This window comes from Gekko japonicus, unplaced genomic scaffold, assembly GCF_001447785.1.
Source record: "Gekko japonicus isolate JY-2015 unplaced genomic scaffold, Gekko_japonicus_V1.1 scaffold1156, whole genome shotgun sequence".
Classification (NCBI taxonomy): Eukaryota; Metazoa; Chordata; class Lepidosauria; order Squamata; family Gekkonidae; genus Gekko; species Gekko japonicus.
In genome coordinates this window covers 529,623-546,904 of record NW_015168081.1, presented here as the reverse complement: position 1 = coordinate 546,904, position 17,282 = coordinate 529,623, and the positions used below count along the sequence as shown (strand labels likewise).

The window sequence follows — 17,282 nt, the reverse complement described above, 5'->3', positions numbered from 1 at the left end:
ACATTGTGAAGAGCTACTGGAGTATCTCTCTAATTTGAGTGCATGGGAAACTGTGGCAAGTGAAGTTAAGCATAGGTAAGCTCAAAGTTGAAATAGATAAACAGACCAAAAAAAATCCAAACTTTGTTGCTGGGGCTTGAAATGGTGAAGGCTGAGAAAAACACAGAATTTGGGGTTGTGGAGAGTTTGAGGGAAATACTGGCTCAATGTGTGGTTGTGGCCAAGGGCATGAAAACAAAATGGCTGATATAGATCTGTGGTATGGAATCGTTCGGAGTAATGTGAGTGGATTTGGGTAACAGAGGGGGGTGGAGCCCTTCGCTTGGAGGAAAGGTTACAGAGTCTGGGACTTTTCAGTTTAGAAAAAAGATGATGGGGAAGGGGCATGGCAGAGGTTTGTAGAACTATATATGGGGTGAAGAAAGTGGATAAGAGCGCCTTTTCTCCCTTTCCCATAATGCCGGGACACCTGATAAAACTCACAGGCCGTTGATTCAAGATGGACAAAAGGAAGTAGTACTTCACTCAGTAGGAAGTTAAATAGTGGAATTCACTGCCAGTGGATGTTGCAGATGGCCGTGAGTGGAGATGACTTTGAAAGGGGATTAGACAGCATCGTGGCAGATAGATCCACCCAACGGCCACTGAGTGTGGTACCTAAAAAGAACTTCCCTGTCCAGAGACACTAAGCTGGATAGGCTTCAGGTTCAGAGTTTTAGCGTAGTCCCCTTTTAAAGCCACCAAGCCCGAGGCCACTGTTCTTCCCCCTGGCAATGTTCCATGGATACCATGGACTGCCAAAAAAAAGGTCAAATAAGTGGGGTTCTAGATCATTTCAAGCCTGAACTCTCCCTAGAAGTTAAAACCGCTAAACTGAAGCTATCATACTTTGGCCACATGCGAAGATGAGTCGCTGGAGAAGACAATGATGCTAGGAGAAGTTGAAGACAGCAGGAGAAAAGGAAGGGACCTTAAGGATCGCCTTTCCCCGTATATACCCCAGAGAGCACTACGGTCTGGGTCTCAAAATCGGCTGACCCTCCCTGGCCCGAGGGAGGCCAAGCTAGCTATCACCAGGGCCGGAGCCTTTTCAGTGGCGGCCCCTACCTGGTGGAACGAGCTCCCGGAGGAGATCAGGGCCCTGCGGGACCTTTTGCAGTTCCACAGGGCCTGTAAGACAGAGCTCTTCCGCCAGGCATTTAAGTAGGGGCCGCCACTACTGCAGGCCGTTACTGCAGGCCCCTACTCCAGGCCGTTACTGCTGCAGAGCTTGGTCTGTGGTTTTAACATCTGATTTTAACATCTGATTACGAGCAGAAACATCGTGGTACATCTGGGCAGTGGAAATTTATTCTAGCAATATACCGTCTAGGTTAATTTAACAGCCGCCAGCACTTTGTATTTATAATGTTTTTATTGTATGGTTAAATATTGTGAAATTTTAATGTAGTTATGTTTTTATGGAAGCCGCCCTGAGCCCGCCTGCGGGGAGGGCGGGGTATAAATTTGATAAATAAATAAATAAGGCCCAACATGAGATGGATGGACTGGGTCAAGGTAGCCACGGCCCTCAGTTTGCAAGGCCTGTTTCTAGCAAAGGTCATTAATTCACAGGGTCGCCATCCCGAAAGGATGGTTCAGAGGCCATCAATTCATAGGGGCACCATAAGTCAGAGATGACCTGACAGCACTGATCACACACGCAAGATGCATGTGAGGTTTGGATTTCATGGGATAAGGAAGAGAAGCTTCTCTTTCTCTCCCCTTCCCACCCTCCCCCTTTCCCCCCCACCATGTGTCGTGTCTGTCTTCTGTCTCCCTCCTCCCCTCCCGTTGCCTTTTCTCGAAAGGCCCGGACTCTTTGGCCTTTCCTCCTGGGGAAGATGCTCTCAATCCCTTAATCATTTCGGTTTTCAGTTTTTCTGTCCTTTGAGGGCTCATGGCTAAAAACTTTGCTACGACTGCTTTTATCTCCTGGCAGCTGAAGCCCGCCCGCCTGCCATTACCACCTCCCTCGTCCATTCTTGGCTTGTCCGGTGTCCTGAGTGGCTACCATGGATAACGAGCAGCTGCAAGCCCCTCCTCCTTCCAGCGGCGCTGGCGCCATGACGACGACCACCACCACCACCAGCAATGGGCGCCAGACCGGGCCTCAGATCTCCGTGTACAGCGGGATCCCTGATCGCCAGACCGTTCAGGTAAGTGGCAGGGAGTGTCTGGGAAGGTTCTGGGTCCTGCTGTTTCATCTTAGGCATCCCTGAAGAGGCCCTAACTGGGATGGCACAGGCTAGCTTGAACGCATCAGTTCTTGGAAGCTAAGCAGGGTCGGCCCTGGATAGTGCTTGGGTGTCAGACCACAAGTCCAGGGTTGCTCTGCAGCAGGGGTCATTTAGTAGAAAAAGAGCTAGGGGAACTCATTAGGGGAACTCATTAGCATATGCCACACCCCCTGACATCACTGGAAGTGTGTGATAAGGCCACACCCCCTGACATCACCGGAAGTGTGACATAAATACTTGCAGAGTCAACACTGCTTAGCTTCCAAGATCTGCAGTTCTTGAGCTGATGGGGATCTCTGGACAACCTGGACAGGTGGCACACTAGTCTTAGTGAACTATACCTCCCCTCAAAAAAACCAGTGCTTTTTAAAAAGTATGATGGCCAAAAAGGGGCCCGGCGGTGGACCTGCAAGGCCGGCGGGAGTGCAAGGAAGCCCCGCGAAGGCCCTCCCTGGCCCCAGGCAGGCAGGGGTGGGGAGAGGTGGGGAGGAAGCAACTTACCCTCCCTCTTCTCCTGCCTCCTCCTGGCTGAATGAGGGCCGGAAGCGGGGCGGCCAGAAGCAGGGGACGGGGCTTCGTCATGTGCCCCGCCCCCCGCACCTCACCCGGGGGAACTGCGATCCCCCGCGAATCTACCTCTGCTCTGCAGAGGCAGGCAATGGTGAGCCACCTCTGAAAGTCTCTTGCCTTGAAAACCCTATGGGGTTGCCATAAGTCAGCTGCAGGTTGCCAGCACTTTACAACCACAAGTATCCTAGAAAGGCAGATGGGTGGGGAGCGATATTAGGAATTGCTCTACTGCATGCTGCTTTACTCTGTGAGCAGTTCACTGATGGAATTCCCGGTGGCTATGAGAGTGGATGGCTTTGAGAGGGATCCAGATGGGTTTGTGGAGGGGCAGTCCGTCAATGGCTACTAGCCATGGTGAGGAAAAGGGAACCTCCGTGTTCAGACAGCAGAAGTGCTTTGAAGACTAGTGTGAGGAGGCAGCATCAGGGGAGGGCCTTGGCCTCTAAGCCTTGTTTTGTTGGCTGCTGTGTGAGACAGGATGCTGGACTAGATGGACCACTTGTCTGATCCAGCAGGATTTATGTTGATCCTTGGGTGCCCCTGAAAATGGTAGGTTCTGCTTTCGATTACGATGGCTGGAATCGCTGGTGGAGCCCTGCCCCCGGCACTCCTTTGTGGATTTTTTATTGTTGTTGTTCAGTCGCACAGCCGAGTCTGACTCTTCGCGACCCCATGGACCACATCATGCCAGGCCCTCCTGTCTTCCGCCGTCCTCCGGAGTTTGCTTAATTTCATGTTCGTTGCATCGATGACACTGTCTAACCATCTCCTCCTTTGCCGTCCCCTTCTTCTTTTACCTTCAGTCTTTCCCAGCATCGGGGTCTTCTCCAGCGAGTGCTCCCTTCTCATTTGGTGGCCAACGTACATTTATTTGGGCTACTAGTGGAGCAGTCTGTGGCAGGAAATTCCATAGATTGGCTGTGAACTCATTGGTATCCTAGTTGCCAGCAGAATAAGCTGTGATCTGGGAGGTTCCCAAATTGGATCTCATCTCTGCCACAAACTCACCATGTGGCCCTAGGCAAATTATTTCCTTTTGTCTTCAATCCCCCATCTTCAGTAAGGGGGGGGGCTGATCATCCTGTGCCCTACCTTGCAGGGCTGTTGTGAAATGCTCTGAACCTTTAAAGCACTGTAGAAAAGCTGCTTTATTACTGTAATGTCAGTTATTGATCTGTAACATGTGTGTCTTTTTATCTGCTGTTTGGTGGTTTGACAGTGCTGGTTTTTAACATGGTTTTATTAACTGTTTGTTAGCCACCTTGAGGGACCCATAACTGACATGCAATAGAGAAATCTGGTGCTGAAGTTATAGATCGGCACTAGGGCAAGTGTAGCATTCAGAGAAATGCACTTTGAATCCAGAAGCTAATAAGCCATCTCCTCCACCTCCCTCTGGTGAGCTATTTAGCATTGTGTATTCAAGAAATATGCAACATTGGCATGTGTGATTGACAGATAGCCTCTGGGTAGGCCAGGCTGGTAGAAATGGTCAGAGTGATTCACATCCTCGCCTGGTCAACTGTTCTGACTTTTCCAATCCAAATTTTGTTCTTCTGGTTTTGGGTATCAGCCCTTGTGATCTCAGGTTTAACGAAGAGGGAAAGGAAAATTAAGGAAGCCACACTGCTAGGTGATTAAAGAAATCAGTGGTAAAATTATGACTATTGTACTATATAAATCCTTATTTCTTAATACTTTAAAAACTGTGTCATGTTAGAAGTATCCCATTGTCTCACAAACAGGGGACAATGCTGGGCTATGTACTAGAATTAGGCTCCAAGCAGTCTAAATTGCCATTCTGTCCAAATATGAGGTCTTTTGTTGGCAACCAGTGGCCAAGATCCTCCTTCTAAAATATTTTCACTATTCATATGCACTCTCCTCCCCTTTCCTGTATGCAAATTCAATCAATTAAATGTCTCAACTGCAACACAATTTCCCCCCTTTTTAAATTTAAGTAAGAACAGAACATCAGGGGGAAAAAATAACAATTACATGATGCTTTGTTAAAAGCAAAATTGAACCCCCCAAAATCTGGTGGCCGGGAATGGTTTTAATGAGTTAATCTAACCAATTAATCAGCTGAATGTTGCCAGTTGTTCTGTCTGTCCTTTTGAGAGCACACAGGAGGAATGTCTTTCACCACTACGAAATCAAGACCAACTCTGCCCTGACCATTTCTCTCTCTCACAGATCTCCAGTAACTTTTAAAGGAATGAAGCATCACAAATAGCAGACCTGGAGATGCCAAGCATTTCCTGACATGGCAGCAGTTATGTTGTTAAATCTGTTTAATATATATATATATATTGCATGGATCAATTTATTCTCTGGCAAACGTTCATTATATTATTAGAGTGGGTTAGATCAGAAGAACCCAACAGAGAGCCAGTTTGGTGTAGTGGTTAAGTGTGCGGACTCTAATCTGGGAGAACTGGGTTTGAGTCCCCACTCCTCCACATGCATCTGCTGGATGACCTTGGGCAAGCCATAGTTCTAACAAGAGCTGTCCTTGAAAGGGCAGTTCTTGAAAGAGCTCTCTCAGCCCCACCTACCTCACAGGGTGTCTGTTGTGGGGAGGGGAAGGGAAAGGAGTTTGTAAGCCGCTCTGAGACTCTGAGTGAAGAGCGGGGTATAAATCCAATCTCTTCTTCTTCTTCTTCTTCTTCTCTTCATTACCATCAAAAGGCCTCTCTAACCCACTAGCAATGCTCCCTCTAAGCTGTGGAGTCTTGTGAGCAAAAATTCTACTTTGTGAACTACTGCCATTAAAGTTGTGAGTGAGCGATTTGGCTGCTGCATAAATTAGTTTGCTCTGGAGCCCTCATTCCTGAGCTAAGACAAAAAATGTGTGAGCCGGAGGCTAAAAAACAGTGAGCTAGCTCACACTAACTCAGCTTAGAGGGAACACTGCCCACTTCAGACAAGACAGCTCTATTTATGTTGATGTATTTCTGATACATGAATATGATAACACCACTTTCTGGCATACATTCAGTGAGAACCCTGTACCTGATGGCTGTTGGCCAACTCCTTAGGGTTAGGTTCAGGCGTGTAACTGTGTTGGTCTGAAGCAACAGAACAAAGTTTGAGTCCAGGGGCACCTTTAAGACCAACAAAATTTAATTCTGGGTATAAGCTTTTGTGTGCCACATGACCACGGAAACGTCTTCGGACAGCACTGGCTCTTCGGCTTTGAAACGGAGACGAGCACCGCAACCCTAGAGTCAGATTCGACTGGCTTTCGAGCAAGGGAACCTTTACCTTTACCTTTTTTACTCAGAATTAAACGTTGTTGGTCTTAACCATGCCACCGGACTCAAACATTGTTCCTTAGGGTTAGGTTTGATTTCTGTTTGCTGTCAGGCCATTCAAGGCCTGGGGGGAGAAGTTTAGGGCCTGGGATTTTATCTTCATGGTGCTGTGAGCATTTCTCCTCTGTTGGGGAGAACAGCTGCTGAAATGGAGATGCCTCCCATTTATTCCTCAACCTCCAAAATGTCCCCCCCCCCCCCCCTTTTTTTCCCCTTGGTGGGGCATCAATATAGCCTGTGTTAAGAATTTCTGGGTTGAAGTGCAAGCTTAAGTCTCCTTATGCCTTTGCTTTTTTGTGTGGCCATTCTGTCTGCACTTTTACTTCACGATGTCTCTTCACCTCTGAGAGAATTTTTTCCCCTCAAAGACTCTCGGGGTACGTTCAGACGCGCCGTTTGATCTGGTGTTGCCACACTTCAGAAACGGATTTTATATGCACGATCACACAGTCAACATCTGCCTCCCATCCCCAGCCATTGGCTTCCGCCTCAAAACCGCTTTAACCCGGAGTATTTTGTTACCAGGTCCCAAAGTGGTGTTTTCTCAGCTCTCCCGTTTAAAGCCGCATTTCCCTGCTGTGTGATCGCTCCTCCGGTGTCAAGCCACTTCCGGTTTAAACCCCCTCCCTGCTCGAAAGCTGCCCGAGGCTTCCGCTTTTCGCCCGCCATTTTTTTAATGCGTTGGCGGTGTGCGCATAGGCGAAGCTCCACCACCGTGTTTAGAAAACCCAACATTTAAATGGTCACTTGTTTTAGAGTTTAGATGAGTTCGGGATCTCACAGAGGCTATTTTCGGGTCAAACTTTTAAAGGGAAGTCTTTTGTTGGAGGGGTTGGATTGATTCACCCTGGTGGTTCTACACAGGCACCATGATAGTTTTGCCCCCCTATTCTACGGAGGGGCGCTGTGTGCATGCGCAAACTGAGATTTTTTTAAAAAAAACCAGCCAATGCACGCTCCCACACGTCGGTAGTGTAGACGCTGGAGGGCGACGTGACTGCGCGGTGAGGCGGAATAAGGGAGATGTGTGATCACGATTATCCAGATCAAAAATAATCCGGTTAGAACCGGAGCAGTTTAACCCGCTCTCAGCACGCCGTCTGACCACACCCTCGCACTACTTTTCCTCTTTTTTTTTTTGGCAGTCATGTCCGCACTTTAACTTCAGAAAGTGCCTTTGCACTTCTGAGATAATTCTTCCCCTCAGAGTTCCCCACTACCAAAGTACTCCCAATCAAATAAAACTCTTTTTTAAGGACACCCTTAATTCTCTGTCAGGATCTTCTGTCTGTGTTGTGCTCATTGTACAGCGTTCACCCCTCGTTCTGTCAGTCAGGACTGAATCCTCCACTTTTATTGTGGCAGCCGTGGGGTGAGAGACAGGAGGAGGACTCTGAGGTGGGTCAGGAAAATGGTACACAAATTTGGATCAGTTTGCTGGATTCTTTAGGGTCACCTTGGATTCCATGATGCTCATGAATAGGTAAGGATGCAGCACCCTCTAGTGGTTTACAGAGAGCAGTTCTATCGGGAGAGCAGTGCCTTGGCTGCAATTTGAGAGAGGAGGGAAATTAAGTCAAGGTGCCTGTTCGCTGTGTCAGCATCTGGAAGTTTGGGGAAAAGACAGCTTCTCTCTGCAGCAGTGGTCATGTTTAGTGTTGCCAACCTCCAGGTGCTGCCTGGAGATCTCCTGGTATTATGAATGATCCCCAGACAACAGAGACCAGCTGTTCCCCTAGAGACAATGGCTGCTTTGGAGGGTGGTTGCTGTGGCATCATATACCAGTGAGGTTGTTGGGATTCTTGGTAAAAATATATTTAAGCAGAGTAAAAATCTTTAGAGTCAGCAGAGTAAAGATTGAGAGACTTGAGTCCATGTGTATGCAAAATATAAAAGTTTACTATAAACCTAACATGGGGAAAGGTACACAGGATACAAAATAAGAAAAGAACTAGATTGCTACATCCTTACAGCTAGAGAGATAAAAGAGGAACGGCGTCTCCTTCTCCAGCAAAACAAAGAGCAGGAAGGAGAACCCCATTATGCTAAATACCTGATACATTGTTTTCCAATCAGAGAGCTAAAGTTCTTACAAAATTCCCAGGGCATTCTGCTGTGTAAACAGATTGGTTACGAACAAACATGTGACTTCCTGTTGACTATTATAAACAACATTAGCCCTGTAAATACTGAAGTGTTTTAAACGTGTTATACCCAACAGAGGTCCCTCCCTTCCCCAAACCCCGCCTTCCCCAGGCTTAAACCCCAAAATCTCCAGGTATTTCCGAACCCAAATTTGGCAGTCCTGGATTATGTTGGACTAGGATGTGGGAGACCAGGTTTGAATTCCCACACTGCCATGGAAGCTTGCTGGGTGAGCTTGGGCCAGTCATTCTCTCTGTCTAACCTATATAATAGGTTAGGATAAAATAGATATAAATAAAATAGGATAAAATAGAGAGGGGAGCATGTTGAAAGCTACTTTGGATCCCCATTGGGGAGAAAAATAGAATATAAGTGAAGTAAAAATAAATAAAATTCCCTCCCTCTTAGGTTTCTGTGGGAGTTACTGTTCTGAGTGTACCTCCTGGTAAGAAGGAGCAGTGTTTCACACAGAGCAGTAACAAGCAGCCTCCTTAGACAGTGTTTTTGTGTTGGGTACAATTGGATGATCCGGTCACAACTGAACAAGAAAATTATGAACATTATCTACTCTTGTTAAGAGGGCCCATCTTCGTGTTCCCTCTAAGCTGTGTTCCCTCTAAGCTGAGTTACTGTGAGCTAGCTCACAGATTTTCAACCTCTGGCTCACACAGTTTTGTCTCAGCTCAGGAAGGATGGCTCCAGAGCAAACTAATGAATGCAATAGCCAAATGGCTTGCTCACAGCTTTGATGGCTGTAGCTCACAAAGTAGAATTTTTGCTCACAATATTCCACAGCTTAGAGGGAACATTGGTGAGTGTATTTAGAAGATAATGTCCCTTAACTGTCAGAAGTTCAGGACATGCTCAGTCAAAGCAAAGCCGATAGCTATGCTTCCTGAAAGTCATCTTGGTCTTAGTTCTTGGGCCAAGGGCAGCTTTCTGTTCCAGTGTCCCAAATAAAGGGGCTCCTTTTCAAAGGTTGCGGAGTTGAGAACCGTTGTGGAGATGATTCAGAAAGCAATGAGGAGAAATTGTGTGTGATCTTGGGGGACAGGAGTAATGGGGGAGGATGCGGATTGCACTATATAGATCTCTCCCTGCTTCTAGGTAGGAACAGGAAGTCATGCCCATTTTATTTCATTAAAAAAAAAAAATTAGCCTGCACGGTTTAAAAATTCAGAAACAGACAATTACAACTTGGAAAATTGCAATTTGCAAAACTACTCTGATAAACACTAATGGCCTCTACAATAAATCTGTTTTTTGTGTACAAACCTTTACCTTTACTTTTTTAGTGTTAACAGCAGTTGTCAACAAAATGGGGACTATTTTACCTTTACTTTTTTAGTGTTACAGCAGTTGTCAACAAAATGGGGAATATATTGGCTCCAACGGCTTTCTGTAGTTAACAGAGGGGAGTCCAAGCTCCTGTGTAAGCTTCTTTGGATAATTAAAGCAGAGCAACATAGATGTCTATTCTGAAATGTTGCCCCTCCGCTAGGTGTTCCACTTCTGTTTTTTTTTTTAACTCTTCATTTTTTGTGTGTGCTCAAGTGTTCACACGTGCATTACACACAGGGGACAAAGAGTTCCTCTGAAACTAGAAAAGCTGTGTCATCGTACGCACAAGCAAGTGCGAGAGTTCATTTTTTAATTAACCTCATTTGTACCCTGCCTTTCGCCTCAGTGGAGACCAAATGTGGGTTACCCCAGATGGTATGACTGGCCCAAGGCCGCCCAGTGAGCTTCCGTGGCACAAGCGAGGTCTCCCAGATATTAGTCCTATACTGTTAACCGCTACACTACACCGGTATCACTTTTTGTTGGGATTCTTTTTGAGTAAATCAGCAGAATATTAAAGAGACTGAGTCCATGGAGTGTTTACAATATAAAAGTTTACTATAACCTAACATGGGGAAAAGGTACACAGGATATGAAAATAACAAAGAGCTATATGCCTACATCCTTGCAGCTAAAAGGTAAAAACTGGAAAGGCCGAATGGCGTCGTCTTCTTGGTCAGAACAAAGAACCACAGCACGGGAAGCCATAAAATGCTAATACTTGACACTTTGGTTTCCAATCAGAGTAGCAAACTAGCTCCAAAGTTCCCGGGCATCCTATTATCTAAATAGATTGGTTACAAACAAACATGTGACTTAACAAACATCATTAACCCTGAAAATACTGAAGTGTTTTAATTTGTAACACCCAACACTTTTGCATTGGCGTGGGCTGCTGTGCAGTGACATGTGGACTTCACTGTGCATCCTTGCTGATGTACAGGCCTCAACAGAGTTTTTTTGAAGTGGGGCTGGATGTGCTGAGCAAAAGTCAAATGGGTAAGATCGTAGGAGTGTAACACCCCGAGCTGTTCTGTGGTTGGGGTTGCCAGCCTCCAGGTGGGGCCTGGGGATCTCCCGCTTTTACAAGTGATCTCCAGCTGACAGAGATCAGCTCCCCTGGAGAAAATGGCTGCTTCGGAGGGTGGACTCTGTGGCACTGTACCCTGCTGAGGCCCCTCCCCAAACCCCGCCCTCTCCCGGATCCACCCCCAAAGTCTCCAGGTATTTTCCAGGGGTCATTTCGTAGAAAAAGAGGTGCAGAAGCTCATTAGCATAACTCATTAGCATAACTTATTTGCATATGCCACCCCCACCCCCCGACATCACCGGAAGTGTTTCAGAAGGCAACACTGGACTATTTTGGATTGCTAGCTATGGGGGGGGGGGACACATGCACAGATCTGCCGTAGCAGAGGAGGGAGAGCTTGTACCTGAATAAAACTTGGCCTTAAGGGTGCCACTGGACTGTTTTGGATTGCTAGCTGTGGGGGGGGGGATGCGCAGATCTGTGCCGGAAGGAAGGAAGGGAAAAAGAGAAGGAAAGAAAAGAGAGAAGGAAATAAGGAGGGAAAGGGAAAGAAGGCGAGAAGGAAGGAAGGAAGAAACAAAGGAAGAAAGAAAGGCTTCTTGCTTCTCGTGGCCTGGGGCTGCTGGGATCAGGGGGTGGGACTTGTTGCATGTGCCCGCCTCCTGGGCTTTTTACTGCCGGAGCTCCGCTCCTGTGCGCTCCTGCAGGAAATGACCCCTGGTATTTTCCAACCCAGACCTGGCAACCCTGTCTGTGGTTTCAGAGGGCCTAATCTGGCAGTAAGCACTGTCACTGCTATGGTTTTGCCTGTGCGGGTTTGGAGTGTGGCCTTCATCTGCCCGTTGAACTTGGGAGCGGTCAGCCACAGAAGATGGATGTTCATTCCAAAGAGGTAGCCGTCTTAGTCTGCTGCGGCTGCGAAGTGAAACAGAAATCAAGTGGTACCTTTTGAAGTCTAGCAAAGTTGATTCCAGCATAAACTTTTGTGAGTTAGGCCTCGCGCTGTCAGTCGATCAGTATGTTTTTACGACATCCCATAGATGCTCGGAACCTTGTAAAGGTTCCTTTGTAAAAAGGGGTGGGTGTGTTAGCAACTTTTATTTTGATTTAAAAAGGGGGGGGCTTTCTAGAAGTGAGCTCCGATCCATTTTCTCCTGATGGAATGCAGTAGTCGCTGCCAATCTGGTTGGGAGATGCCGAACGGAAGCCCATACCCAGGAACCTCCTCTTTCACCTCCCCCCTTTCTCTTGCTGGTGTCAGAGACAGGAGATCAGAGGTCATTCCTTTGTCCTGCTGGCTCTGCATGCAGCTTTGGGAGAGGCGGAGACTGCCTGGAGACCACCTCTGGCAAGTGGGGGATTGGAGAGTTGGGAGGAGGCGTTTGGGGTTGGGCTTTTTTGTGCATAAACAGATCGGGAGTGGGTGGGTCCGTGGGGAGGGGATCGGTTGTTCTTGCAGCACCCTGATAAAGGACTCAGCAAGTGTTGTACACAGAGAGGGGTTTTCTTCTCTGTGGGCGGAGCGGGCTACAGACGGTGGCGGAATCTCTGGTTTAACTGTTCTGTGGGTTTGAGTTCTCACAAAGGCTTGGACGTCCTCGGTCTTGGCCACCTGGTGTAAGTATGCTCATTTTCTCTGTGAACTGTGGCGCTCTCCGGTAGGAGAGGCCCATGCCCTTAGGGAAGAGTTTTAGCTTTGGGAAGCTGTAGGAGAGGCCCATGCCCTTAGGGGAGAGTTTTAGCTTTGGGGAGCTGTTGGGAGTCTTGTCTCTGTCCAGGTTGGGATCGATATGATTTGGAGCGTGTGTGCAAGTTTGCTGGGTTCATGTCCTTAGATGTTCTCTGCCTTCAGGGTGTGTGTGTATGTGTGTGTGTGTAGAAGACTGTGAAACCTAGCTGATTACTTTTTCTTTGTCAAGGAGGAGGGAGATCACACTGCCAAAGGTCCCTTCGATTTGATCACTCATGAGAAATGGTAATGAGTCCTGGGCTTAAGGAACACAGGAGTGCAATTTTAGTGCTGAAGATCCAGGTTGTTACTGCTTCCATGTTTTCTGTCTGCCCCCAGGTTGGGAGGGCCATTCCTTCAAGGGAAGTAAGGAGATAAGACATTTGTCACCGACTGCCCTGTGGTTATCTGGGCTGAAAAACAATGTCCCATTTGTGCTTGTTTTTTCCTTCTGGACATTTAATATTTTGGTATGCAGTACTGCGAGCAATGTCATAGACACTGTCATAGATGCAACGAACATGAAGTTGAGCAAACTTCAGAGGACCGCGGAAGACTGGAAGGCCTGGCGTGATCTGGTCCATGTGGTCGCGAAGAGTCGGACTCGATTGTGCGACTGAACAACAACAACTGCAAGCAATGCTCCCTCTAAGCTGTGGAGTCTTGTGTGCTAAAATTCTACTTTGTGAGCTACCGGCTGCCGCATAAATTAGTCTGCTCTGGAGCGGTCCTTTCCTGAGGCAAAAATGTGTGAGCCGGAGGCTAAAAAACTGTGAGCTAGCTCACACTAACTCAGCTTAGAGGGAACACTGCGAGATGAGCACATGTGTATTTTGCAACGCAGTGTAAATGTGGGGCACAGAATTCAGCATCCGGGGATCTCTGCTTGCTTTTATTCGCTTGTGGGTCATGTCTTCTTCCAGTTCCCCAGGGATGATCCTAGAAAAACTAGTTTTTTAGGGGGAGAGCCCAATGCCTTGGAGGCATCCTCTTAACTGGCCATGATTGGGTGCAGGTAATTTGATTGCTGACTTGTTCCTGAGGCAGAGAATGCAGTAGGACAGTGGTGGCGAACCTATGGCACGGGTGCCAGAGGTGGCACTCAGAGCCCTCTCTGCGGGCACGCGTGCCATCGCCCCAGCCAGGCCCAGACCATCATTAAAGTGTCGAATTCTCTGCCAAATAATTTTAAGTAAGTGAAAGCATTTGGGATTGCTTTCCTTACTTTGTTTGGATCATCTTAAGTTAATGTAGGAGTTGTTTTTTCTAAAGTAAAACCTCAGTATTCAGGTTAAATCGCCGTGTTGGCACTTTGCGATAAAGAGGTGGGTTTTGGGTCGCAGTTTGGGCACTCGGCCTCTAAAAGGTTCGCCATCATTGCAGTAGGATGTCCTGCTTTTGCAGGAAGGAGGGGGCCTGTTGCGTCTCTGCACGGGTTACTGACCAGCCTTGCCACTTTCAAAACAGTCCAATGCCAGGAAGCTTAAGCAGTCACAGAACAGTGATGTGGAGGAGCAAGTAGGACAAACACAAGCTTCCACATAGTAGGTCGTATCTACACTAGACTTTGATCACTATTCCTTCTTCCAGTCAGTTACAGATATGGAAGAGAATCCCCATCCCAGACTGCAGTTCCCAAGATGCTTTGGGGAAAAGCCGTGACAACTTGGCCCAAAATTTACAATATTCTGCCTCTGGCTGTGAGTCATAACAATCAGCTGAGTTGACCTGGGATATTCACAAACATCCCATCAGTGAGTCAAAGAGTTCTGAATGCTTGGATTCAGTTTCTGTTGAGGGAAAGGACAGTTATCAGTTTTCGTGGGATGAAAACCCTACTTATATAGGGTTTAAGAGGTAGGTTAGGGGGGAGAAACAGGAAACCTCAGAGGTGCAAAGGAGCCTTGAAGAAGGCAGAGGGGATGGGAACTGAGTCAAGGCTGGGCCGCGGAAGGTGTGGGAGTCAGAATTTCACATGTTGACTTGAACTAGGCAGCCACTTACAACAGCATCCTTCAAGAAAGTCTATATAGGCTGTGGTCACACGGAGCATTAGGCACGCTAGAGAGTCAGAAGATAGGCGGATTTTCCGGACGTGATCTCACCGCCACATCTGGGAACCGTAGAGCTCCCGTGGCTCACCCGAGGCTTCACTCCGAAGATGCAGGGTAAAAAACTAGTACCTCCGAGGTACTAGTTTCCAGAAACCGCGGGGCAAGGGCGGGCGTCTGATTGCGTTTCCGGTAGTAGTTCCAGCGCCTGCCCATGTTCCCTCGCAAAAAGGGTTTTTTCCCCCCAAGTCTCCATGGATGCGCACAAGCAACCAACGGAGCATGCGCACACTTTAGTTTAAAAATAAAAAACAACACCGTTTGCCCCACGGCCCTGCTTCTTTGCAGCGCCAGAGGATTGTCCTGTGATCGGCACCTCCCCCCTGACCACGGGACCTCCACGGGATGTCTGCTCGGGCAACCGCACGTTATTTTGCCCCGGGGCAAACAGCCACGCTTCCCACCCGCATTTTCCGGCCCGTATGACAGGGGCCATAGTTGGTATTCCCATAGAAGCTATCCCCAAGCTGCTCCTTGGTGCCAGAGTTTCTCTGGTCTGTTACATACACAGTGGCAGCAAAGCCATGTTTCTCAGTCATATATATAGCAAAGGGGTAGGTCTCTTTTTAAGAGCAAAGGCGCCAGGACTACAGAATCCTTTCCCCATAGCTTCCCTCTCTCCTTCTACAGTTTGGTGTAGTGGTTAAGTGTGCGGACTCTAATCTGGGAGAACCGGGTTTGATTCCCCACTCCTCCACTTGCACCTGCTGATGTGACCTTGGGTCCGTCACAAGCTGTGGCACAGCTGTCCTTGAAAAAGAGCAGTTTGTGTCAGAGTTCTCTCAGCCCCACCAACCTCACAGGGTGTCTGTTGTGGGGAGGGGAGGGGAAAGGAGTCTGTAAGCCGCTCTGAGACACCTTTGAGTAGTGAAGGGCGGGGTATAAATCCAATCTTTTTTTTCCCCCCCCTCCATTTTTGTCATGAAATCAGGCCCCCCCCCCAATTGGGTAGAGCCTCAGTTTGAAGACATGCTTCTGCTGAGCCGTTATTTCCCTGGGATGGCCGAAGGTGCTTTGCCCTCTCGCTGGCTGGCGCGATCTGAGTGGGGTACGCCTTGTGGGTCATGCACCTCGCTTTCATGTGTTGTTGTTCAGTCGCACAGTCGAGTCCGACTCTTTGCGACTCCTGGTTTTGGGCCCCCCCCCCCCCCCCCCCCGCCAGTGTTGGAGAGGGTCTTCCCCGAAGGGCCGCTGGGTCCCCTGGGTACAAGAGAATGCTGGCGGTACAAGAGTGATGGGTGGAGAATGATGGATGGCCAGTTGGATGTCTCACAAGCAGCTTGAAAATTCTTTCAGGAGTCAGAATGCCCTGACCTTGCTGCCGCCAGTTAACCTCTGGCCTGCCCTCCCTTTGGGGAGCGGGTGATACCAGGGGATGTGTTACACCGGAACGTTCTCTGTTGGCCTCCTCTCTGCCATTTGGTCCCCAGTATTTTTTTAAAGTGTGTTTCAGTGTGTTTGGGGCTCCCTGAACGGATCCATCACTGCCGTGTGTGTCTGTGTGGAGGGGGAGGAAGATCCCGGTTTTTGATTTTACACAGTGTGTATTGTGTTTCTTTGAAAACAACAGCTCGCTTTGGAGCCTAAGAGTCCATTTTTGGTCCTCATCAACAATGTTCCCTCTAAGCTATGGAGTCTTGTGAGCAAAAATTCTACTTTGTGAGCTACTGGCATTAAAGTTGTGAGCAGCTGATTTGGCTACTGCATAAATTGGTTTGCTCTGGTGCCATCCTTCCTGAGCTAAGACAAAAATGTGTGAGCCAGAGGCTCAAAAACCGTGAGCTAGCTCACAGTAACTCAGCTTAGAGGGAACATTGCTCATCAGTCTGCTGTTTTAAGCTCCAACCCCTAGCCTGTCGAGAAGCTGGACCATACTTCGTTTATGAAAGTTGTGGCTTTCTGGAAACAAAACGTATAGAGCAAGAAGAGTGTAGCCAAAACGTTTTTTTTGCTGCAACTGTATAACCTGGCTAACCCTCTAAGAAAAGAAATGTAGAGCTGGCATTTCGTTATAAATCCTCTTCCCTTACCCAGTGCTAAAAGCATGACTGTCTTAGACCCATCTTTCTCTGCAGCGTGATATACCTCTCAGCAAAGAAATAATACTTCTAATTTTAAAACCATCTATTGTCCTGGCCATTGTACTAGACCACATGGAGGCAAGTGGGGGATTGGTACAGGGAGGGAGGGAGGGAGGGAGGGAGGGAGGGGATTAGAAATTCTGCCCCTCCCCCCAGCTTTCCACCACATGGTAGATGGCTTTGAATGCAAATTATATGGTTCTTTCAGGCATGGCATGGTAACTCTTTCCTGGGGCTGAATTACTTAAATCTGCTTTTCCAAAGGGGCAAAACTGGCTTGCTCAGGGCTGTGTTTGCATTCAGACCTTCTCCTAATCTCGCCCAGAGCCTAGACAAAGATAGGGCTTCTCCACTATAATCCAGGATAAGCTAAAAAAAAGAAAGAAAGAAAGAAAATAAATGTTAAAAGGATTTTTAGAAATCCAAATAAATTTTGATTCACCCCCCAGCTGTGGTTTTTTTTTAAAAAAAATAGCCTGCTTTAAAAAAAATGAAATCTGAATGGATTGCAAACAAAACAGAAATAGATGACTCTCCTGTGAACGTACGCAAGGCTTGCTTTCCTTCGTAAAAAAAGAATTGCGAGGGGAATCTCGCCATCAGTTGTCATTACTGCCCAAGAGTTCTTGCATTTATATTATGGCTTTTTAGGGGGGGGGGGGAGAGTGAGTGGGGGGG

At 47.7% G+C, this 17,282-nt stretch overlaps 1 protein-coding gene across 1 annotated transcript in view; it reads left to right on the top strand.

Annotated features, from left to right (window-relative positions):
* Positions 1-2,054: 2,054 nt before the first annotated feature.
* The window catches only part of LOC107113362 (polyhomeotic-like protein 2), a 43,302-nt gene continuing 28,074 nt past the window's right edge, over positions 2,055-17,282 (top strand). Inside the window, exon 1 of the mRNA XM_015414687.1 lies at positions 2,055-2,198. Coding sequence (XP_015270173.1) covers positions 2,055-2,198 — 144 coding nt within the window. The remainder of the gene's footprint in view (positions 2,199-17,282) is intronic.